Source organism: Gymnoscopelus microlampas (assembly GCF_963454915.1).
Source record: "Gymnoscopelus microlampas genome assembly, chromosome: 5".
Lineage (NCBI taxonomy): Eukaryota > Metazoa > Chordata > Actinopteri > Myctophiformes > Myctophidae > Gymnoscopelus > Gymnoscopelus microlampas.
Window position 1 is genome coordinate 51,749,146 of NC_139942.1, and position 26,094 is coordinate 51,775,239.

General features: G+C 40.6%; 2 protein-coding genes across 2 annotated transcripts; both read left to right on the forward strand.

Annotated features, from left to right (window-relative positions):
* The first annotated feature begins 1,234 nt into the window (after positions 1–1,234).
* LOC311044707 (chymotrypsin A-like) lies at positions 1,235–9,384 on the forward strand. The gene is made up of 8 exons (XM_084056461.1): positions 1,235–1,482; positions 1,926–2,000; positions 4,542–4,657; positions 4,919–4,992; positions 5,405–5,480; positions 6,519–6,690; positions 8,067–8,200; positions 8,535–9,384. The coding sequence occupies exons 1-8, from the start codon at positions 1,440–1,442 to the stop codon at positions 8,694–8,696; spliced, it is 852 nt and encodes a 283-aa protein (XP_083912587.1). The 5' UTR covers positions 1,235–1,439; the 3' UTR covers positions 8,697–9,384.
* A 5,094-nt stretch (positions 9,385–14,478) lies between these two features.
* On the forward strand, positions 14,479–19,963 carry LOC311044706 (chymotrypsin A-like). Its single transcript, XM_084056460.1, has 8 exons — positions 14,479–14,601; positions 15,020–15,094; positions 15,945–16,060; positions 16,347–16,420; positions 16,840–16,915; positions 17,401–17,581; positions 18,630–18,769; positions 19,459–19,963. Exons 1-8 carry the CDS (start codon positions 14,559–14,561, stop codon positions 19,618–19,620), a joined length of 867 nt encoding a protein of 288 aa, XP_083912586.1. The 5' UTR covers positions 14,479–14,558; the 3' UTR covers positions 19,621–19,963.
* Positions 19,964–26,094: the final 6,131 nt, after the last annotated feature.

Here is a 26,094-nt window from a genome sequence, read left to right on the forward strand (position 1 = left end):
TGGACGGACGGACGGATGGATTATCTCTGGCCAGATTATCTCTGGCCTTCACGCAATGGGAGATTTGTCTCTCCAAAGGTACTGTAGGGCAAAGCCAAAATAAGATCAATGTTTCACAATAATACTTTAAAGGATTCGGAACTGCAATTTGAGTTACAGCCGTTTCAAATTCAAGGGCATGAACAGTGCCCTGTTTTTCACATTAGGTTTAAAAATAATATTAATTCATCATCAAGGGAGGAGAAAGTAAATGTCAGCAGTTGGTTACTGTGGACGTGTTTTTTTCTCAGCTTTTCTAAGTAAAGTGAGCAGCTTCTGGAACCTCAGCTGACCACAATGTCAGGGTAGGAGTCACTTTGGTCCCTTTGCTTGGTGTTAAAACCACACTGCTCAAGTAAGCAGTTCACACATACATCATGTCAACATGTTTTGATGTTTACAGTAAACAGCTAACTTTCCAAACACAAATGAAATTGACAATTTAGGCATTTAGCAGCCTACAAACATGACCTGACCTGGAGAATGCACACAGAGACTCTTGAAGACTCTTTAAGAAAACTTTAAAGCGCTCAATTAATTCCAGAGCCATGTGAGAAATCTCAAGAAAGAAAAAGTGATTTAAATTACATTAATATTCAGAACTGTATATTTATACTTTTTTGTTTATGATCATTCTCTATGCAGTTCAGCGCAAAGTTTCCCACACATTAATAAGAGGGAAAACAGTGAATTAAAGTAATTTTAATTCATTAGTGCATAATGTAAAACGGTGAGGTTCTCCCATAAGCCCCCCAAGGGTTTCTTACCTCACCGGCACATCAACCAACTGTCAACGTTCCCATGGAAAGAACTAACATATCATGCATAATATGTATATATATATATATAAACTGTTGTGCAAATCAAATCAAATAAATCAGTCAGCAGTGGTTAATACTTTTCACCTTGACTTCCCTTGTTAGTTTTGGTTGTGGTCTGTGTAACTAACCGAATATCTAGTGCATTGCTTTTCTGCTGCTTAAGCACAATTTTGAAAACGGACGATTTTGTCAAAACATCACACACAGGGCGCCAACAGCCTAGTGGTTAAGGCACATACGCACGTACGTACGTGTGTGTGTGTGTGTGTGTGTGTGTGTGTGTGTGTGTGTGTGTGTGTGTGTGTGTGTGTGTGTGTGTGTGTGTGTGTGTGTGTGTGTGTGTGTGTGTGTGTGTGTGTGTGTGTGTGTTGATGAGTTCACTTTCAGAATATCATTAATAAAATAAACCACTCCCTGATGAATACATAATGAGTAGAGCTGACATGTGACAACTACAGAGATATAAGACGTGTTGTTCAGTGAAGGTCAGGTTCAGACTGAAGACTAATTGGATCATATCAGTGTATGTTTATTGACACAGCTACAGACATATCAGTGTATGAGTCCTGACAGACAGATATGAATGAAATAACCTTGATGTTCCTTCTGCTGTGGAGCTCAGGTACAGTATGACTATTTTAACACCACCTAACTAACCCATTAAGACCTGAAGCTGATTCTACAAATGTCTTCTAAATCCTAACAGTTTGCAGAGAAACTTATGTTGCTATATCAGTGCTGCTCAAACTTTTTCATGTTAAGGACTCCTAAAATTATGTGTACTTGGCCGCTGACCCCCATCTCAAAATATTTTGTTCCAGGGACCCCCGGCCTGCTACAAAAATTTGAGTTCGCTTGAGATTTGTTTGCTTTAAACAAAGTTCAAAGATTTGCACACATTTCAAAAAAATTGCAGATCTACAAGCTCATAGTGCGGCACAAAGTGACATGCTGTGAGCTTGTATTTCTAAAAACAAACCTGAGTTACATGGACTTGGACCACTTTTTCCCCACCTTTTAGTTGCATTGCTCAGCTTTGACTGGTACTCTCCATGTTTTCAACAGGCTCACACCTGACATCAGCAGTCTATGTGCGTTCCCCTGAAGAAGTGGTTGTTGGCAACGGAACCACAGACACAGGTGGGTAGAGTAGCCAAAAACTGTTCTCTATTAAAGGCCTTGTTTCTTTAAAATAATAATGGCTCAAGAAGAAGTAAAGCCACCCCAATAATTACTTGAGTAAGAGTAAGCAAGTTACTTCATATGATCTGATTAATTGTTTACATGATCAGGACTTAATTGAAATGTGTAAAATATAAAATGATAAATGCTTATCCACTAAAAATAAACATAATATAAAATAGCCATGTTGTGCAAATTAAAATTTGGCCTAAACCACTTAAAAATGATACACAATAATACATAAAATCTTTAAAACACAATCTTTAAGTCAGACAAAAAAGGCAGCACATAATGGTGTTCGGAAATATAGCACTGAGCGCACTGGCCAATACAAACTAATAGGCGAGTGCGCTCCCGGTGCGCATTTACGAATGCACCCAATGTAAGTATTGTTTAGTCAGTCCACTCATTGTAACCATGGTAACCTCACATCACCTTCCAGCACAGAGATAGTCTGTGATGTGCTGTGAATAGAATCATTTGATTGGTCAAACAGACGCATGTGACAGAGCCGATTGCAAATACCAGTCAGCCTGTCTGGCTGAAGTCTTTCTGAGACAATAGCCAAATTCCAATACCCCAACTTCCACACTCACTCACTCCACTCGTGTGCTCCACGTCCTCCACTCGCACACTAGTCCCGCCGCCGAGCGAGGAGGAGAGGATTATATGCGAGTCAGGAGGAATCAAGCCGGCTGGACTGATGGACACATTCCAATTCCTCACTCCTGCCTGCTCACTCACTGCTACTCCTGCATTTCATGTTGTTTATTGTCTCCGCCAGGCCGAAAGGCATGGCGAGAGAGTATGTTTTACCCTCCGTCCGTCCGTGTGTCCGTGTGTCCGTGTGTGTGTGTGTGTCCGTCCTGTCTGTGTGTTAGCAGCTAATCTCCGGCACCGTTGGCCCGGTCACTGTGAAACTGTGCACACACACTCCCTGGATGCCAATTCAGAACCTCTGCCTCAAATTCTTCACATGGGCCTGTTATAGCGCCACCTGGACGCCGATTTGTGCAAACCCATTTTTTTGTAATTACTCCTACAGATTTTATCCAAACGTCATGCAAATCGGTACACAGTATCTCTATAGTCATGTGATCAACACGGATCTGTCCGATTTCCCATATTCCATCCTAAGTGGCTAAGGTTCGCTTCCAAAATTTGCAGGATTGGTCCGTTTTGAACAAAATGCCTCAAATCATGAACGCGGCTTGCGATTTCCGTGAAATTTCACAAACACATTCCCACTAGGCCAAGGAGGAAATGCCACCCTTTTTCACATTGGCCTGTTATAGCGCCACCAGCAGGTCTAATTTAGCAAAACACATTTTTGGAACAAAATGCATCAAATCATGAATGCAGTGTTCGATTGCCGTGAAAGGCCTAAGAATAAATGGCACCCTTTTCATATTGGCCTATTATAGCGCCACCAGGAGGCCACAATAACGTACCTGACCTGGCGGAGACCAGTCCTCCGAGGAGCACTTTTTCTAGTTAGATGCTGTTTTTCTCATATTTCTCGCACAACACACAGCATGATTGTATAAATAAAAATCAACCCATTATTTAATTTGTTGCTTCAGTAGCTTTGATCTCTATTATTCAGACATTTCGTCCTCAAACCGTTGAGGTTTGCGCATGCAGATGCGTTATGTTTACATTTTAGGACAAGTTTTGTCGACTCGGTTCTAAAACATCCCCTTGAAGCCTGCGGTACGCTGTTTTTTTTAAAGACCCCATCTGCTGACAGGTTTCCCTCCCATAGCCCGAGGAGATAGTCCAAGAAGCCTACACTCGATGTACACTCACTGTTTGACCTCCAAGCGGCTCTCCGGTCTCGGCTCCTCAAAAAGCAAAGTACCATTTGGGACAAAACTTTTTCCGGGTTAAGCTGGAGGACTGGGTGTGGAGTGAACACGAGTGAGCAGATATTTGGGTATTGGAATTTGGCTATAGAAACAAAAACAGAATACATTTAATAGAAAATAGCCAAATCATTAGAACAATCTTACTCTCACTGCTTTATATTCGGCCCAAATATAAAGGAGATAATTTGGGCCAAATACAAGTTCTGTAATGTTGTAATTTGTTTACAAAAGCTGTGCGTATCAGAGAGACACAGACAGACAGACAGACAGACAGACAGACGAGGACAGAAAAGACAGAGAGGACTGGTGCTTTGATGACATTTCTCATATATAAGTGCACCTTAAACATGCATAAATAAAGGTACGCTATAACAACACATGGAGCAAATATTTCTTTCCCTCTATGTCATCACATAATCAACAACATGCCACTATGGCTATAATACTCTCTCTCTATTTTATTACTTTTGTTTAGTGGGTTCCCATAGAGTTGAGCATTGCTTGGAGCCCCACAATTGCTAAATCCGTCCCTGTGTGTGTGTGTGTGTGTGTGTGTGTGTGTGTGTGTGTGTGTGTGTGTGTGTGTGTGTGTGTGCGTGCGTGCGTGCGTGCGTGCGTGTGTGTTCTTCAGGCTGTGGTGTTCCTGCCATCCAACCAAGAGTTCCTGGATGTCCCAGTGATGGATTAGGTATCATCAACGGTGAGGAGGCTGTACCTCACTCCTGGCCCTGGCAGGTCTCCATGCAGGTACATAATTATACAACACACCGTTTATATTCAACATTTCATTATCTTATCCACATGTCACTGATAGACTGGACAGTGCATTCACTCCATGTGTGTATTTTCTTTACTATGGCATATAATTGAACAAAAAATAAGTGTGCATTCATGCATGAGGGTGGGTGGGAGTAGGTGGATGAAAGAAAGGGAAGATGTTTTGCCATTTCATAAACACTTTAAGTTACATAAATCCTACTGTTGCTAATGAAACCAATGTGATTTCAGACCTCTGATCATTTCTGTGGTGGATCACTGATTGGCAGGAACTGGGTTGTGACTGCTGCCCACTGCGAGATCAGGTACAAGATATGACTAAAATACAATAACTTTGTTTTGTTGACTAAGATGGACAGAACAAATCACAAAAGGATGAAGTAAATAAAACAGCAAATCATAAACTTTTACATTTGTTCAGTGTAAGGCGAGCCTTCAACTACTTTTGCATTGCGCCCGTGAATATGTAGTATTCAAAATAAAATAAGTTGTTTTTACTGGCTAGTAAAATGTTTGATAGCGCAAGCATTGATATATAATCTTGTGATTATGACTAATGGGCATTATTTTATAATGAATGGAATATGGACAATTGGACATATCTGTCTCTTGATCACATGGCTATAGAGATTATGTGTATATACTGTACTTACTCACTCACTCATTCACTTTGACTTAAGCAACTCACCATCATCTTTTATTTGTAAACATTTTCAGTATATCTGACCGTGTAATCCTGGGTCTGCACGACCGCGAAAACACAGACAATGTTCAGACGATGAGGATTGGAAAGGTAAGTGCTCTGAGTCTGTTTTTTAAGACTAGAAAGAAAGCTCCCTTTGGGGGTTTGGCCACTTCCTACAGTATGTGTTCTTCCCCCAGACGGATACAGGTCCAGTGGGCAGGGCAGCTAAACATTGTGAGCAGCTCAATGTTAAATGGAAAGTTTTTTCCAAAATGTAAGAACAATGAAGTATAATAAGGAAAATGGTATAAAAAAGGAAATAATGTAAAGTATACAGTCAGTACATGATTTAATGATCCAGCATGCCGCAGCACGCTTGGTCTTCCACCAGCCAAAATGTTCACATGTCTCCCCCCTTCTGTCCCCATAGCAGTTAGAACTGCAGACTCACTCCCAATCTTCCGCCGTAATCTGACTCACCTCTTCAGACTCCACCTTTGCCGTAGTACTTGTCCTAGCCTTGCAGGCTTATGCAAAGGCTAACATATAATTTAGATACCATGTTATGTAGACAGCAGGTCATCTGTAAACCTAGTATCCTATAGTTTGTATAGTTTCAATGATTATTGCTTTTTTGATATTAGACTGTTTATACTGAGGATAAATTCCTGGTTTACCTATGGTCCTAGATTACCTCTCTGCTAAATGCCTAAATTGTAAATTGAATACACAGGTTTTGTAGCAATTTGTAGTATATATATATATATATATATATATATATATATATATATATATATATATATATATATATATATATATATATATATATATATATATATATATATATATATATATATATATATATAAACATAAAATATAAAATAAATAAATAGAAAACATAAACAAGTGGCCAGCGTTGTCAGGGGCTGACTGTTCTGGTTATGTGGTACCCACACATGTGGGCTGGCTCGGGCATGGCTTCAATCTAAGTATTAAGATACGAATGGGACACAACATTATGTTGTTACATTTCTTCCTCTATATTGGAAAACTAGTTGAAGCCAGACATTAAATGAACAAGCAACAACATCTAGCTTTTTACACATCTCTCCTAACAGCTATCTGAATGTGTAATTTCCCTGGTAGGTCTTCGATCACCCCAACTACAACAACAAAACTAATGACTATGACATCGCACTGATCAAGCTGCAACGCCCTGCCCAGATGAACGAGCATGTGTCCCCCGTGTGTGTGGCTGAGACTTGCGACAAATTCTATGGTGGCATGGAGTGCGTGGCCACTGGCTGGGGTTACGAACGTAAGTGAATGACATGATACACACTTTCCTTCCATCAACCACAGTGACTGGACTGTTTCACCAGTCATTTTCAATCATTTAGCATAGAGTAGGATGTACATGTGGCAAGTAGGCTACTGCAAAGTAAACTACTGTAATTAGCAGATTCATTTTCAACATTTAGAATAGGATCAATCAACAATTGTCAATTATTACATCAATTTGAAACCCCTTCTTCAGAATATAACTGTTAAAACTGCAAAGCTTCAAGATGATTTAATTAAGCAATATTACACGAGAGGGTGTGCTTTACCGTGATTATTGGCACTCTAGTGATGCAGTCAAGCATCACTGAAGTGCCAATAATAGACTAGGTAAAGCACACCCTCAAGTGTAATATTGTGATTATACAACAGCAATCTTGGACCCCAAGTCAAATAAAAAGGAAAAACAGCGCCCCCAGCGTTTTTCACTGAATCTGTTCTTGAGAGATTAATACAACAGTAACCATCAAAATAAAACATAGCAAAACGTATTTATATTGTGGGACATTTCTCTCTCAAAATAGCAACCCTTCTGCTAGTGTTATCTCTTCTTCTTCTTCTGTCGTATGTCCTTAGACCTTCAGCTCCGTTGCAGCAAGCCAGTCCAGTGTGTCATTGTCTAGGTCAATTAAACCACGATCACCATTAGGTGGCCGGTATTTGGGGCAGCTGGTCATAACGTGTTCCACAGTCTGTTCTGGATCCCCACATTCGCAATGGGCATTGTCTGTGAGACCCCACTTGTGCATTGATGCATTGAAACGTCCAACACCTGTCCTCAGGCGATTGAGGGTTGTCCACTCCTTGCGTGGGAGGTGCTGGCCAGGAACATCTGCTGGGTCCTCGATGTATTTGTCCTCGATGTAGTGTTATCTCTGTTAATCTGGAAATAATTTACATGGGGTCTGTCTGACAGACAGACAGACAGACAGACAGACAGACAGACAGACAGAGTCCCAGGTTTACTCAGCCACACTAGACAACTTTTCTCAGACTGGATACATAGAGAAACAAAACTTAACTATTAGCTCAATCTCATTGTATTTAAGATATGCAATAGAAATTCAAATGTTCAGTCTGATCAGCACAGCTGATTTTTATATTTTGATTAGGTGTGTCGGGTAAAGCCTATTTCAACCAATCATATTGCTTCATCGAAACTTTTATAATGAAAAATAACAAAGTTAGAGCTACTCCAGCTCTAATTTAGTCGTTCATCAAATGTATTTTCTTCTCTAAAAGGATAACATTAAGACCTCTACTACTATTGAACAACAATGTGTCATTCTCTGTGACACATGGAGGTGTCTAAGGGCTCGACCGTAACCAGTGAATTGTGTGTATTTATTTCAGCTCGTGAGATACCTCTCAAGCTCCAGCAAGTGTGTCTTCCCCTCATCGGCTACACTACGTGCGAGAACTACTATGGCAGTGGCGTCACCAGTCGGATGATCTGTGCTGAATCTGTTGGATCTATAACCTGCAACGTGAGTGACGCAGACTTCAATGAAAGAAAACAAAGAAAAATATATGAGGAAAACATAAAGATGCCATAGATAAACAACAAGATGGTGGAAGTAAAAATCCCCCCCAAAATTCTAATAATAATAAAATAATACTAATACTAGTACTGCTGCTACCACCACCACCAATACTACTACTACTACTACTACTACTACTACTACTACTACTAATAATAATAATAATAATAATAATAATAATAATAATAATAATAATAATAATAATAATAATAATAATAATACTTTGGATATGAAACATTTAGACATGAAAAGCAATGTAAACAAGTGCTTGTTGTTTCAGGGTGACTCTGGTGGACCCCTGGTCTGTAAGAAGAATGGAGCCTGGACCCTGGTTGGTATTACCTCCTGGGGCCGGAAAGGCTGCCCTCCCAACACGCCTGATGTATTCGCCTCTGTCCCTAACCTGCGTACCTGGATGGACAGGACTATCGCTGACAACTAAACTGTAAACTGCTGTTACTCTAGCTGTCATCTACATCAGTGATTCTCAACCTTTTATGAGCACTGGACCACTAGCATATATTTCTAACAATCCTCAAGGACCAGCCCACCCCATCTCCCCACAACATATATTTTGTAGTATATAAAAAGGCTTAAAGGGATATTTCACTTTCAAAACAAATTTGGGTCATTTTATCGTCTTCTCAGGCTTTTGGGAGCACCCAGGACAGTTTTCAAATTGCTTGATTCAGTATTTAGATATTTGATATTCGTTTTATCAGACACGCCCCCTTTCTATACAAACCCATTGTAACTTCAAACTCCATTTTAACCATGTTAGATTCATCTAAAACACCCGTCCTTGGTTCTGGTGACTGATATTGTCCTTCTAATACGTGAGGATTAGAAGGATCTAAATTAATCACATGTTTAATCGCATATCAATATTTGACCTGAGAAGCATTTTTGTTCAATTAAAACAGATTTTGGTATATGAGTGAATCAATGAGTGAATACATACGTTTATGGTGTGAGGTGCACATTGTTTGCAGTGATAAATGCTTATTGCTTAATTGCTTGAATACATCTTTGAATTGCAGTTGGTTACCAATGGTCTCAATCATTTCACCTGGAGATAAAGTACATGTGAGAAATGTTGATATTCTGTATTTATAGAGTGGATTATCCCCATTAGTAACCTTCCCCTTCGCTGAAACTTCAGGACTCAGTCACATAGCATCACCCTTAATAGTTACAGGAGACACCATGTATTTATGACCTATTTTCCAACATGGTATGAAAAATATAAAGCTAGTCCAAAGTTCCCAGATGTCGACAGTGTGATAAAATTATATTCCACTGTGAAACAACTGTTTAAATCAGAGTTTAAACAGTCACAGCCTGTGTCTGTGATCGGGAACACACTACCATGTTAAATTTTGCACAGGCTGTAAAAATACCATGTAAAAAATACAAAGGTCCGCTCAAATCTTAAATTTGGTCTCAGGTCGTACAGACTACACCTGTTTGTTCCATTGTAGACGTGCGGAGCAGCATTTTAACATTATGCAGCAGCCAATATTCACTTAAAATGATGTAACTGAATATCTTAAGTAGGCAGCTAAGTAAGTATCGGGGTTAACAAGTGACAAAATTACAAGCATTTAAAAGCTAGGTATGCTTAATCAGTCACCCATTTAAACAGGAGCTTAAAACTAACAGTTATTCAGATTGTAACGGTTTCCACTGAATTGGAAATTGGTCATTTGTATTTGTAGGGGTGCCAGGTTGACTCTGTCTAACAGCAGAGAAATAATATTCCTTATTCCTCCTTTTTTTGTATTAGTGAGTTCTTCCTCATCTGAGTTTTTTTTAACCACTAGTGAAAACCACACAAAGGACTTACATATGAAATATAAACCCTTGTCATTGAGAATAAACCAAAACACGTCTTAAATTCAGTTGCAATTATTTTAGTGAAGGAAAGTTAGGTTCAACCCACAATCAGTTCATCAAAACTCAATTAATCACATGCAAAAATAAACCAAAAGCCAACCAGTAGATCAACACGTTCAAAAATAAACAAAAGGAAACAAAAATATAATTCACAAAATCACAGAACCCAGGTTACGTTTGTAACCCCTCGTTTCAATCCAAATCACAACTCAATGAATTTCCATCAGTTCACAACAGCGCACCACACCATTCCTTCACAAACCAAGTCCTTTACTAAATGAAGTCTCGTACCACAGGCTTTAATAGTCCGTGCCTGGTCCTGAATACGCATGCAGCAGGCAAGACGCAACGCAACGTTAATGTTCAATCCTCTTCACCGAGTAGATCGGCTGCTTTTTAGATTCCCCAAACAATAAACAAACAACAAATCAAAATAAAGTTCACTCTCCCCAACAAGAATAGGCCTATGAGCTCAAATTAAATACCAGCAGTAACGCAGGCAGCGGAGGTGATCTGGAACGGTTCCCTCCCTGCTAGCCCTAGAATGTCTGTGATCTTACATACGTTTCATGCATTCCAAATACACAGTCATAGATCACCCTGGACGACGTGCTGTGTAGTGACGATCTGCGCGGCCGTTAAAGTGCTCTAAACTCCGTACTCACCCAATAATTCATTCCTAAGACTTGGAGTCAGATATTGTCCTCTAGTTTCATATCCATTTGAAAGTTCTGCCAGAAAACGTGAGTTTAGTCAAATATCTCCACTTTTCCACGAGCTGCACACGGACGACTTTCTGTATGGGCGAGGGGCCTGGAATGAGTGGAGGACTGAATATATGTAAACTTCCTTTAGGACGCACAAATGTTTGGGACACACAATTGGCAGATGGAGTGATTCATTACCCCGCACCAATCACAAGCACCTGTCAATTGTGTGCCCCATTCGTTTGTGTTTTCCTGTGTCAATTTGTTATGACGTTTGTGATGACAAGAGGATGTTTGGGTAAATTCGGTCCTTCACTCAAGTCGTGCCCCTCGCCCGTACAGAAAGTCGTCCGTGTGCAGCTCGTGGAAAAGTGTTGATATTTGACTAAACTCACGTTTTCTGGCAGAACCTTCAAATGGATATGAAACTAGAGGACAATATCTGACTCCAAGTCTTAGGAATTAATTATTGGGTGAGTACAGACGGAGTTTAGAGCACTTTTACGGCCGCGCAGATCGTCACTACACAGCGCGTCGTCCAGGGTGATCTATGGCTGTGTATTTGGAAGTCATGAAATGTATGTAAGATCACAGACATTCTAGGGCTACCTCCCTGCGTGTCTAGTCACAACAATGTGTTGTTCCAGCAGGAACGGCCAGAAAGCGGAGAATCGCACCGTTGTTGAGGATTCGATTTCAGGGTGCAAGTGACTCCTTCTGCTGTGGGATTAACGTCCACTTCACGGAGGGCTACGAACACTTTTTTACGGTCTAAAACGAACGGCACAAACACCGTGGGTACCGAGGGGCTAGTCTGGGAGGCATTGCGTCGGAGCTTGGACAGCAGGGGCGCGGCCACTGCGTTGTGAATCAACAGCCAATGAAGAAAAGGGGGCGGGATCCACATTCAGTGGGTGTTGCATCTAAATAGGATCGACGGGAAGCAATTTCTCCTTGAGAAATTGCGGCCGCCATTGTTGTGTACTGCTGTTTGCCTCTCGTCGGACTTTTTAGACGAGTTGCACAGCTCTCAGACCGGTAAGATGCGTGTCCGCTCATATTCTGAGCGTAAGTTACATCCCGCCCACAAATACCAGGGCTCTGGCCCAGAAGTTCCTCGCCGAGAGCTGGCAAAAACTTCTGGGAACTCAGATTATCGAGGGGCTGACTTCCTCGTCCACACTTCTCACGCTCCCTCTCTCGCACCGCAGGTGGCAGCACCGGGGCATTTAATGACAACGGGATGATTGACAAGCGGCTCACAGACTATTTCGGGCCGTCACAAGATGTCTCGACATTTGGCTTTATTAAGACCTAGTACAGCATAAGGGCTTGCAAGAGGATCTTTATTTTGCAAACAGGAACGCACATCCTTCTCCAGGCCAGGGCGCCCGCTAGTCATATAAATGGTGCTGGGTGAAATTGATATTCAAAACGTATTCCAATCATAACATAGCTTAGCTTTTGGTGTGATTTGTGTAGTTTGACAAAGATTATTCCCACATGATAGGCTATATCTATATGATAATCCCATTCACAAACAGTGTGGGAGTAGGAGTGTATGTTCCACAGTGTGCCAAAAACATGTATGGCCGTGCCACAGTGGAATGCGTTCGAGCTTCACATGGATCAAGGGGGAACTCAACTGTTCGTATAGGTAGCCTACATGCTGCCACCAGGTAGTGTCAGACATCTGTGGGGTTGTCGACCATAATGCTTTAATATTATTGCTGTACGACATGAAAACGTACTGTTAGAGGCCTGTTATCCGAGGACTACGGATGGAAATTTGCATTCTTGCTAACTCCCGTATATTTACATCACATCATGTATGTATTGGTCATTAATATGCATTATTTGCAAAGGACAAATGTCCTGTGCATTTAAACAAAATTAAGAGAATAGCGCCACCATCAGACCAATCTGAAAAACATTAGGGTGGAGGTTTTGGCCTAGCTACTGGGACAGGAGGTTTCAAACCAATCGGTCCAGCGGTGCCTGAGATTAGCTGTTCACGGACGGATGGATTATCTCTGGCCAGATTATCTCTGGCCTTCACACAATGGGAGATTTGTCTCTCCAAAGGTACTGTAGGGCAAAGCCAAATAAGATCAACGTTTCACATACTTTAAAGAATTGAGTTAGGCTACAGCCATTTCAAGGGCATGTACAGTGCCCTGTTTTTCACATTAGGTTTAAAAATAATATTAATTCATCATCAAGGGAGGAGAAAGTAAATGTCAGCAGTTGGTTACTGTGGACGTGTTTTTTTCTCAGCTTTTCTAAGTAAAGTGAGCAGCTTCTGGAACCTCAGCTGACCACAATGTCAGGGTACGAGTCACTTTGGTCCCTTTGCTTGGTGTTAAAACCACACTGCTCAAGTAAGCAGTTCACACATACATCATGTCAACATGTTTTGATGTTTAGAGTTAACAGCTAACTTTCCAACCACAAATGAAATTGACAATTTGGGCATTTAGCAGCGTACAAACATGACCTGACCTGGAGAATGCACACAGAGACTCTTGAAGACTCTTTAAGAAAACTTTAAAGTGCTCAATTAATTCCAGAGCCATGTGAGAAACCTCAAGAAAAAATAAGTGATTTCAATAACATTCAATAATGATCACAAATGTATATTTATACTTTTTTGTTTATGATCATTCACTATGCAGTTCAGCGTGATGTCTTCCACACGTTAATAAGGGGGAAAACAGTGAATTAAAGGCATTTTAATTCATTTGTGCATAATGTGAAACGGTATGGCTCTCCCATAAGCCCCCCTAGGGTTTCTTACCTCACCAGCACAACAAACTGTCAACTTTCCCATGGAAAGAATAACATATCATGCATATGTATATACTGTATAAACTGTCGTGCAAATCAAATGAAATAAATCAAATGAAGTCAGCAGTGGTTAACACTTTCTAACGGTTCTCACCTTGACTTCCCTTTTTAGTTTTGGTTGTGGTCTGTGTAAGTAACAGAATGTCTAGCGCATTGCTTTTCTGCTGCTTAAGCACAATTGTGAAAATGGCAGATTTTGTCAAAACACCACACACGGCGCCAACGGCCTAGTGGTTAAGGCACATACATACGTACGTACGTGTGTGTCTCTCTCTCTCTCACTGTTTCCTGTCGTTCTAAACTGTACCATCCAATGAAGGCAGAAAAAACACAAACTGAAGTAGCAGAACACCTCAGATCTTGATCTGATGGTTAGTGTAGATGTATCGTACTGAGAAGCACAACACATTACAAATGTTAACATTTCATGTTTTTGTGTTTGTGATCATTCATAACCTGGTACTACATACTGTCCATCAATGTCATGTTTTCTTTAATACACTTTTAAGACTGATTGAGAACAGTGTGTGTGTGTGTGTGTGTGTGTGTGTGTGTGTGTGTGTGTGTGTGTGTGTGTGTGTGTGTGTGTGTGTGTGTGTGTGTGTGTGTGTGTGTGTGTGTGTGTGTGTGTGTTCGCACGCGCATGCTTGCGTTCTTCCAGTCAGAATGTCATTAAGAAAATAAACCACTCCCTGATGAATCCATAATGAGTAGAGCTGACATGTGACAACTACAGAAGACAGTAAGTGTTGTTCAGTGAAGGTCAGGTTCAGACTGAAGACTAATTGGATCATATCAGTGTATGTCTATTGACAGCTACATACATATCAGCGTATGAGGTCTGACAGACAGATATGAATGAAATAACCTTGATGTTCCTCCTGCTGTGGAGCTCAGGTACAGTATGACTCTATTTTAAAACCACCTAACTAACCTATTAAGACCTGAAGCCGATTATACAAATGTCTTCTAAATCCTAACAGTTTGCAGAGAAACTTATGTTGCTATATCAGTGCTGCTCAAACTTTTTCATGTCAAGGACCCCTAAAATTATGTGTATTTGAACGTTGACCCCTATCTCAAAATGTTGTGTTCCAGGGACCCCCAGATGCAAAGATTTGAGTTAAAAATGTTACAATATCATTCAAAGATTTGCTAAAATGTTCACGATAAAAAAAAAATAGCATATCTACAAGCTCATTGTGTGGCACAAAGTGACGCTCTGTGAGCTTGTATTTCTAAAATTTAGATTTTTTTCCCCCACCTTTTAGTTGCTTTGCTCAGTTTTGACTGGTACTCTCCATGTTTTCAACAGGCTCACACCTGACATCAGCAGTCTATGTGCGTTCCCCTGAAGAAGTGGTTGTTGGCAACGGAACCACAGACACAGGTGGGTAGAGAAGCCTAAAACTGTTCTCTATTAAAGGCCTTGTTTCTTTAAAATAATAATGGCTCAAGTAAAAGTAAAGCCACCCCAATAATTACTTGAGTAAGAGTAAGCATCTGAGAAGACTACTGAGTTACTTCATGATCTGACTTATTGTTTACATGAGCAGAACTTAATTGAAATATGTAGAATATAAAATGATAAATGCTATCCACTAAAAATAATACAACATATAAAATAGCCATGTTGTGCAAATTCAAATATGGCCTGAACCCCTTAAAAAATTACACGATAATAAATAAAATCTTTAAAACATTAAGTCAGACACAAAAGGCAGCACATAATGTAAGTAGAGTTTAGTCAGTCCACTCAATGTAACCATGTTAACCTCACATCAACTTCCAGCACAGAGATAGTCTGTGATGTGCTGTGAATAGAATCATTTGATTGGTCAAACAGATGCATGTGACAGAGCCGACTGCAAATACCAGTCAGCCTGTTTGGCTGAAGTCTCTCTGAGACAATAGCCAAATTCCAATACCCCAACTTCCACACATACTTCTCATATTTCTCGCACAACACACAGCATGATTGTATAAATAAAAATCAACCCATTATTTAATGTGTTACTTCAGTAGCTTTGATCTCTGTTATTCAGAATGATATATATAAATTTCGCACTCAAACCGTTCGACACACGCATGCAGGTGCGTTACGTTTACATTTTGGGACAAGTTTTGTCGACTCGGTTCTAAAACATCCCCTTGAAGCCTGCGGTACGCCATTTTTTTTAAGACCCCATCTGCTGACAGGTTTCCCTCCCATAGCCCATGCGTGTGTGTGTGTTCTTCAGGCTGTGGTGTTCCTGCCATCCAACCAAAAGTCCCTGGATGTCCCAGTGATGGACTAGGTATCATCAACGGTGAGGAGGCTGTACCTCACTCCTGGCCCTGGCAGGTCTCCCTGCAGGTACATAATTATACAACACACTGTTTATATTTAACATTTCATTATCCAACTGTCACTAATAGACTGGACAGTGCATTCACTCCATGTGTATTTTCTTTATGGCATATAATTGAACAAAACAAAAAACGTGCATACGTGCGTGTATTTGTGTGTTCATAAGTGTGCATTCATGCATGCAGGTGGGTGGGAGTAGGTTGATGAAAGAAAGGGAAGATGTTTTGCCATTTCATAAACACTCTAAGTTACATAAATCCTACTGTTGCTAATGAAACCAATGTGATTTCAGACCTCTGATCATTTCTGTGGTGGATCACTGATCGGCAGAAACTGGGTTGTGACTGCTGCCCACTGCGAGATCAGGTACAAGATATGTATGACTACTATATAATAACTTTGTTTTGTTGACTAAGATGGACAGATCAAATCACAAAAGGATGAAGTAAAAACAAAACAAATCATAGCCTTTTACATTGTTCAGTGTAAGGCGAACCTTCAACTACTTGTGCGTTGCGCCCGTGAATATGTAGTATTCAAAATAAAATAAGTTGTTTTTACTGGCTAGCAAAATGTTTGATAGCACAAGCATTGATGTATAATCTTGTGATTATGACTAATGGGCATTATTTTATAATGAATGGAATATGGACAATTGGACATATCTGTCTCTTGATCACTTGGCTATAGAGACTATGTGTACAGTATATACTGTACTTAGTCACTCACTCATTCACTTTGACTTAAGCAACTCACCATCATCTTTTATTTGTAAACATTTTCAGTAAATCTGACCGTGTAATCCTGGGTCTGCACGACCGCGAAAACACAGACAATGTTCAGACAATGAGGATTAGAAAGGTAAGTGCTCTGAGTCTGTTTTTTAAGACTAGAAAGAAAGCTCCCTTCGGGGGTTTGGCCACTTCCTACAGTATGTGTCCTTCCCCCAGACGGATACAGGTCCAGTGGGCAGGGAAGCTAAACATTGTGGCAGCTCAATGTTAAATGGGATATTTTTTCCAAAATTTAAGAACAATGAAGTATAATAAGCAAAATGGTATAAAAAAGGGAATAATGTAAAGTATACATGATTTGGTATCATTATCAGACCTACGTTTAAGCCCAAAATGATTTTTACACTCTATAACATTCTATAACATTCGATAACATAACATTCGATAACAACAGTATTAAGATATGAATGGGACACAACATTATGTTGTTACATTTCTTCCTCTAGATTGGAAAACATGGTTGAAGCCAGACATTAAATCAACAAGCAACAAAATCTAGCTTTTTACACATCTCTCCTAACAGCTAACCTGAATGTGTAATTTCCCTGGTAGGTCTTCGATCACCCCAACTACAACAACAAAACTTTTGACTATGACATCGCACTGATCAAGCTGCAACGCCCCGCCCAGATGAACGAGCATGTGTCCCCCGTGTGTGTGGCTGAGACTTGCGACAAATTCTATGGTGGCATGGAGTGTGTGGCCACTGGCTGGGGCCGGACCCGTTACGAACGTAAGTGAATGACAGGAAAACACACTTTCCTTCCATCAACCACAGTGACTGGACTGTTTCACCAGTCATTTTCAATAATTTAGCATAGAGTAGGATGTACATGTGGCGAGTAGGCTACTGCAAAGCAAACTAATTAGCAGATTAATTTTCAACATTTAGAATAGGATCAATCAACAATTGTCAATGATTACATCAATTTGAAACCCCTTGTTCAGAATATAACTGTAAAAACTGCAAAGCTTCAAGATGATTTAATTAAGCAATATGACACGAGAGGGTGCGCTTTAACGTGATTATTGGCACTCTAGTGATGCAGTCAAGCATCACTGAAGTGCCAATAATATACTAGGTAAAGCACACCCTCAAGTGTAATATTGTGATTATACAACAGCAATCTGGGATACCAAGTCAGATAAAAAGGAAAAACAGCGCCCCCAGCGTTTTTCACTGAATCTGTTCTTGAGAGATTAATACAACAGTAACCATCAAAATAAAACATAGCAAAACATATTTATATTGCGGGACATTTCTCTCTCAAAATAGCAACCCTTCTGCTAGTGTTATCTCTGTTATCCTGGAAATAATTTACACTGGGTCTGTCTGACAGACAGACAGACAGACAGACAGACAGACACTGTTTGTCCCTGCTGTCCCTGTTAAATCAGCCACACTACACATTTTTTCTCAGACTGGACACATAGAGAAACAAAACTTAACTATTAGCTCAATCTCATTGTATTTAAGATATGCAATAGAAATTCAAATGTTCAGTCTGATCAGCGCAGCTGAGTTTTATATTTTGATTAGGTGCGTCGGGTAAAGCCTATTTCAACCAATCATATTGCTTCATCAGAACTTTTATAATGAAAAATAACAAAGTTAGAGCTACTCCAGCTCTAATTTAGTCGTTCATCAAATGTATTTTCTTCTCAAAAAGGATAACATTAAGACCTCTACTACTATTTAACAACAATGTGTCATTCTCTGTGACACATAGAGGTGTCTAAGGGCTCAAACGTAACCAGTGAATTGTGTGTATTTCTTTCAGCTCGTGAGACACCTCTCAAGCTCGAGCAAGTGTGTCTGCCCCTCATTGGGCACAATCAGTGCAAGAGCGAGAACTACTGGGGCAGTTCCATCACCGGTCGGATGTGCTGTGCTGGAGCTGCTGGATCTGTACCCTGCAAAGTGAGTGACACAGACTTCAATGAAAGAAAAAATCACACCCAGTGTGAAGAGAGTGGTGCCTATCATGAGTTCATTTCATTAAGCTATTATTAGCCTAAGACTGGCCCCCACGTATTTTTACTCAATTTAGTAACTTTCAAGTGCTTTGACTTGAATGAGTTACTTTTTACAGACTTTGATGACTTTAAAGTATTTTTTACTAATTTTAAGTATTTTTACTCATTTTAAGTATTTTTTACTTAGTTTAAGTATTTTTACTGAAAAGTGTGTGTGTGTGTGTGTGTGTGTGTGTGTGTGTGTGCGCGCGCGCGCGCGTGTGTGTGTGTGTGTGTGTGTGTGTGTTGCACTCCTGTTTGTGTATAATTAGTGTAACTGGTTGCATCTTTGTGTTGCAATCTTGTGTTGCAATCAGCCGTAGCTGTTGAGGTCATGCTCAGGTCGTGCTCAAACATACGGACACACACACACACACACACACACACACACACACACACACACACACACGGACAAAGTCAGTCCTTGGAGTGGCTAGCACCACTCAAAAACGAAAGAAAAAGAAAACATAAAGATGCCATAGCTAAACAAGACGGTGGAAGTAAAATAATAATAATGATAATAATAATAATAATAATAATGATAATAATTTAGACATGAAAAGCAATGTGAACACGACTGCTTGTTTTTTTCAGGGTGACTCTGGTGGACCCCTGGTGTGTGAGAAGAATGGAGCCTGGATCCTGGTTGGTGTTACATCCTTTGTCGAGAAAGGTTGCATTACCACCACGCCTGGTGTTTTCACCTACGTCCCTAACCTGCGTGCCTGGATGGACAGGACTATCGCTGACAACTAAACTGTAAACTGCTGTTACTCTAGCTGTCATCTACATCAGTGATTCTCAACCTTTTATGAGCGCTGGACCATCAGCAAACAATCCTCAACGACCAGCCCACCCCATCTCCCCACAACATATATTTTGTAGTATATAAGAAGGCCTAACTCAGTTATTTCTATTTTATTTCATTATTCATACATTTTTAACTTCAATTATCTTAATGCTGGATTTGTATAGTTCCACACCGCCGTCATACACCAACAGTAGCTGATCTGCATCAATGATTTTTGGTGCACAATGAAATATACAGTATAGTCAATATTTGATTTCAAACTTTTATCCACACACTATGCCTATTCATACAATTATTTTTCTGAAATTTGATGGACTTAGCAAATATTATTAAAATATATTTTTGAAACATTTAAGAAATTCCAATACTTATTTATTTTTTTACATTTTTTTACATTTCAAAACATTTAAAACAAATGATGCCATTGACCTGTTGGTCTGTGGACAACTGGTTGAGAAACAGTGATCTACATAACCAATAATACAATCGTTGCAAATGCCTGGTGTGTGTGTGTCCTTGAGGTGCACATTGTTTGCAGTGATAAACACATATTGCTTATCGCTTGAATAAATCTTTGAATTGCAGTTGGTTACCATATATATTTATAAAGCACTCTTAAATAAATCACCAACATATATTTCATCACTGTTAAAACCAAATACTTCCACCCATCAAACACGCTCTCAGGAATACATCCCATTACTGGTCCCCAAGGCCAACACCGAGCTAGGCAAATCAGCTTTCAGGTTTAGCGCTCCCTTCACTTGGAACGAATTACAACGCACTTTAAAAATGGATTCCATGGTCTCACTGGGTCAATTAAAAAACTTGCTAGCTAATCTTGTTGTTTTAGATTGTCACTGTTTTAATTAAAGGTAGGGTAAGTGATTTGCGTTGGTTAAAATAATTGTTAAATAGCTCTATATTCTGATAGTACTCATTGCTATAGAGTGTTTGTTCAGTATTAGGAGTCTCCTTGTCTCTCCACCTCTTTATAAAACAGAAAATGCATTTTCGTTTCAGTTTCAGTTTCATTTCCAATTTTATCCAATCAGGATAGAGAACTCAATCAGGATACAGATTAAACAAGTGAAATTGGAAGTGATGACACTAAGAAATGAGCAGACAAAATTGGAACTGGAACACTATACAAATTAAGCTTAAAAATGGGTACTTTCTCCTGATTGGCTGAGATTTTGACACCTACCGAAAAATGTATTTTCTGTTTATAATAGAGCTGGAGAGACAGGGAGACATCTGTTGCTGAACAAACATCTATAGCAATGATTACTATCAGAATATAGTATTTTAACCTTTTAACAAAATACTTTTTGTTTTAACCAAAAAATATCACTTACCCTACCTTTAAGCTGTCTTTATTACTGTTTTTTTGTTGTTTTCACATTTATAACTTGTTTATCCTGTTGTTTTTATTCATCATTATTATTTACACTGTTGTACTATGCTTGTAATCTCGGCATCATTGAAAATGAGGGCTCTGCCCTCAATGTATCCCCGAGAAAATAAATAAAGGTTGAATGAAGGAATACCAATGGTCTCAATCATTTTACCTGGAGAAAAAGTACATGTGAGAAATGTACATTTTCTGATTCTGTATTTACACATCAACCGCATTAGTGACCTTCCCCTTCGCTGAAGCTTCAGGATTCAGTCACAGAGCATTACTATCCTTAATTGTGGCAGGAGACCAGTGGTGTAAAGTAACAAAGTATATTTACTCAAGTACTGTACTTAAGTACAATTTTGAGGTATTCTTTACTTTACTGGAGTATTTACAATTTTCACACTTTTACTTCTACTCCACTACATCTCAGAGGCAAATATTGTACTTTTACTCCACTACAATTATTTGAAAACTTTAGTTACTAGTTACTTTTTGTAGATGTTGACAAAAAAATCTACAAAAAGAAATCCCAATCATCTTAAACCAAATTATTGTTTTCATTTGGATGGAATCTTAGATTAGGTGTAGTTCGATGCAGAAACACAACATAGACATTGACACACACACACACACACACACACACACACACACACACACACACACACACACACACACACACACACACACACACACACACACACCTCAGCTGTGCTGAACTGAAAGTGACTGGAGTTAGTAAAGAAAAAGCCCTTGAATATGACAGAAGACATGATAATGTTTACTGTGATTATGGTAAGCTTAAAGTCGACATATGGGCTTTCCACATCTAAATGGTTTCTTAATTAATCATCAAGGGAGGAGAAAATAAATGTCCAGAGTTGGTTACTGCGTTTTCACATCTATTCCTAAGTAAAGCTCAGTCCCACACGCACGCACACACGCACGCACGCACGCACGCACGCACGCACGCACGCACGCACGCACGCACGCACGCACGCACGCACGCACGCACGCACGCACACACACACACACACACACACACACACACACACACACACACACACACACACACACACACACACACACACACACACACACACACACACACACACACACATTACATTACATTACAGTCATTTAGCAGACACTTTTATCCAAAGCGACTTACATAAGTGCATTCAACATAGGGAACGAAACTACTTATCACCAGAAGTCTTAAGTGCATTTTCTGCTAAAACAAGCAACTAAGAGTATACCTAGCACACCTAGGTATTTGCACACCTTTTGGCCTATACGCATTTTAACGCATGCCATTTGGCCTATGTAAAGCTCCTGCCACTTTTCAAAGGTTGATGCAGCATGTCTCGGAGGTCTGATAACAGAATCTGCCTTGGTGTACTTAGATGATGTGATAGTGTACCACATTGTGAGCAGTGATGGCGTGGCCCCCGATCCAGACAAGATTTCCAGTGTACAGAGTTGGCCAGTTCCGCAGACCATTGATCTGCTCGAACAGAGACTTTTGGAAGCACCCATCCTAGCCTTCGCAGACTTCAAACTTCCATTCAGGCTATACACGGATGCAAGTAATGTAGGCCTAATGAACGGGTAGCTAGCTTATGCAATTATCAACGCCTGTTGCGGCATTTCACTGCAATGCTGTATTGTGTATGTGACAATAACTAAATACCATACATAATATATTTTAGTATATTTGCATGCACACATTTCTTTAATCCGTTTCTTGTCTTTCTCATCAAGCTTCCTGTCAACATGTTCAGTTTGTGCATCCTGTGGTTCTTGTATCAGATGGTGGTTTAAGGTTCTCGTATCATATGGTGGTTTAAGCTACAGGTTTCTAAAGTTTGTTTCCCTGAAACTGATCAAATGAACCTAGCAGTTCACCCAGTTAAAACTAGAAAAGTGAGCTCCACTGAAAAACACACACGCACACACGCACGCACGCACGCAGGCAGGCACGCACACACACACACACACACACACACACACACACACACACACACACACACACACACACACACACACACACACACACACACACACACACACACACACACACACACACACACACACACACACACACACACACACACACACATACACAGGCTTCCTTCGACCCCTTGCAGGTCAGATACACAGAAGGACAGAGTTTTCGATTCCAGGCCAGGCCAGCAATGTGTCGATGTGTGTCCCTGAGCATGAATCTTAACCCCTAATTGCTCCTCGAGCAACGTAGAATGGCTGCTCACTGCTCCTAGTGATTATAGGATGGGTAAATGCTGCAGAGGACAAATTTCATCTATGTGCAAATATACAGTGGCAAACAGGCGCGCGGGAAGTACTTAATAGCCAGGGGGGCTGAGCGTCGGGGGGAACATGCTTGACGCATGCACGCGCCCGCAGCGCGCGTGCATGCGTACCGTGCGCGCGCGCGATTTTTTTGCGGGTTCGGGTCTAAAAATGGTCGGGTTTGGGTGGGTTTTGGCACTTTTTTCCTTTATTTTATTTCGGTTTTAACACATTTCCTACACACATTTCCTTTCAAAAACAGCAATTTTTTATGCAGTCGGATAGTCACTGCTTTCATAACCAATAACCTTTTTTTTTTTACAATACACATTGCCAGAAAGTAACATTCAATTCTAAACTAAAAGCAGTTTAAAAGCAAACAATGATGGCACGCTGATGGCACATTACAAAAAAAACGAGTATGCTATTATTACATACAGACAAACTGAAACTGCACAGCGGCAGACAATGTTTCAAAGAAAAAGATTCAGCCTAATAACACGTCCTGCTCCAGTGCTCCTTGTATTTTTACAGTGGCATCATGACAAGAAAAAACAAAAACACACAGGTCCTGCGTAAATTACGCATTACAAAGCAGCATAATGCAGTTAAATGCACACATTAAATGGCCACTGGCCATCTGCCGTAATTCAATTACAACAAAACAGTCCTGCTGCATGACGGCGCATACATAGACAATCAGTTAAACAGTGACAGGAAAGTGCTCGGGTAGTACAATACAATAATATATTATAACATTCAATGGAGAGGCAGAGATCTGGGAGGGAGGGAGAGAGAGAGAGAGAGAGAGAGAGCGAGAGCGAGAGAGAGAGAGAGACTCGCTGCATCTGTGTAGGAGAGAGAAGAAAAAAGGAAAGATGCTGTCGGTTAACTGGACAAGTAAATGCACAGCAGCAACTGCAGCATTGTTACTAAGAAAAAACTATTATGCAGGCTGCAGACATGAGCTGCACAGCATAAAATAAAGCCATCTTACCTTGATTCACACGGCACCAAACGTAGCCTTTCGTTCTGGTGTGTTGCTGATGAAAGTTTTAACAAGGCATGGTATGTCCAACTTGTCCAGGATATCACAGTGCGTATTCATCATAGCAAGATGTGTCAACCTCTTCTGGCTCATGGTGCTTCTCAGCCAGGTTTTAAGTCGTCTTAAGCTGGAGAATGATCTTTCTGATGAGGCAGCTGACACAGGAAGGCACAAACAAAGTTCCACAAACATCTCAGTCTCTTTAAACATTTGCCTTGTCTCTGAGTGTAGTGCGGCTAGAAATTCGGCAACGTCCTGGGTAGATTGTATCGTTTTCTCCTTGGTCAGATCTCCCAGCATGTGCAGCTGTCGCTCCAGGCGGGATCGATCAATCTCTTTAGGGATTTGAACTTCATCCAGTCCTGAAAATTTTAGATTGGCTGCAGCAATAAGAGTGGCTTCTCTCTGGGCAGCTACTTTCATCCCCTCTTGGTCGAATCTTCGTTTTATCTCGGAGTTGATCAAGTCCAGGGCTTCATAAAAGTGAGGTGTCCACTGTCCATGTCCTGGCCTTGACTCCACCACAGTTTCAGGTTCAGTGGTGTGGCGAAAACGGGAAGGGGTTTTGATCGTCCTGGAGCTCGGGGGTTTGGGCATCACAAGGTTGTTAAGGGCTGCGCAGGTGTTAACTTTGGCCATGAGATTATTTACTGAATCGTCGCCCCTCAGTCGTTGCATCTGTTGCTCAAGGACCTTAATGCATTCCAGGGCTGCACCAGCAGTGATCTTTGGGCTCTGGAGAGTTCTGGCCACTGTCTCGGAAGGTCCAAAAATAGCTTCACAGCACACCAAGCCGAAATATGTAGATCCTTTCTTTGCCTGTGTGTACAGTCCAGACACTTTGGCACGAGTGTCACCCCGCATTCCCTTCTTGTCTTGCGCCAACACTTTTAGAGTCTCGAGAAGTACTGAGTAGGATGAGATAACTCGTGAGATGGCATTGGTCCGAACGCACCACCGAGTAGGACATAGCCCCAACATATTGCACACCACCTCTTCTGTTCCAAAAAGAGACTGAAACAAAGCTTTGCGTTTGGATGATTCTCGGATAACAACCGAAACTCCTTGAACAAAGTTTAATGCATCAGCGATTAGTCTCACTTCCCTCGCGACCTCCTGCAGAATAAGGTCCAATGCATGGTTACTGCAATGAATATATAAGGACCCTGGGCACTCTATTTTGAGTTTCGCTTGGACACCATTGATTCGCCCAGACATGTTAGCTGCACCGTCAAAACAATATCCTTGCACACGTTCAAAAGGCAAATTAAAACGTAGAAAGATGTCTTTGATCAATGAAAACAGTGTATCTGCTGTCGAGTCAGGTGCACTGTAGAATCCGAGAAACGTGTTGTGTGCTGTCAAACTTGAATCCACAAACTGTAAACAGCAGGAGAATTGCTCACTTGTACTGATGTCTGTCGTTCCATCAGCTGTAAATCCAAAGAATGAACACTTCTGAGCCTCAGATGCAATCTCACGTTGTATCATATGTGCAAACATTTCAAGTATCTCATTTTGTATCGTGTCTGTGTCTGACATCCAATTGTCTCTACGTAAAAGCCATTCTCTTGCTTTTGGTAAAGAATGTGTTCTCTCTATCATCATTTGCCAAAGTGCACCATCACGGTGACTGTGCCCTCTGAGTGGCATTCC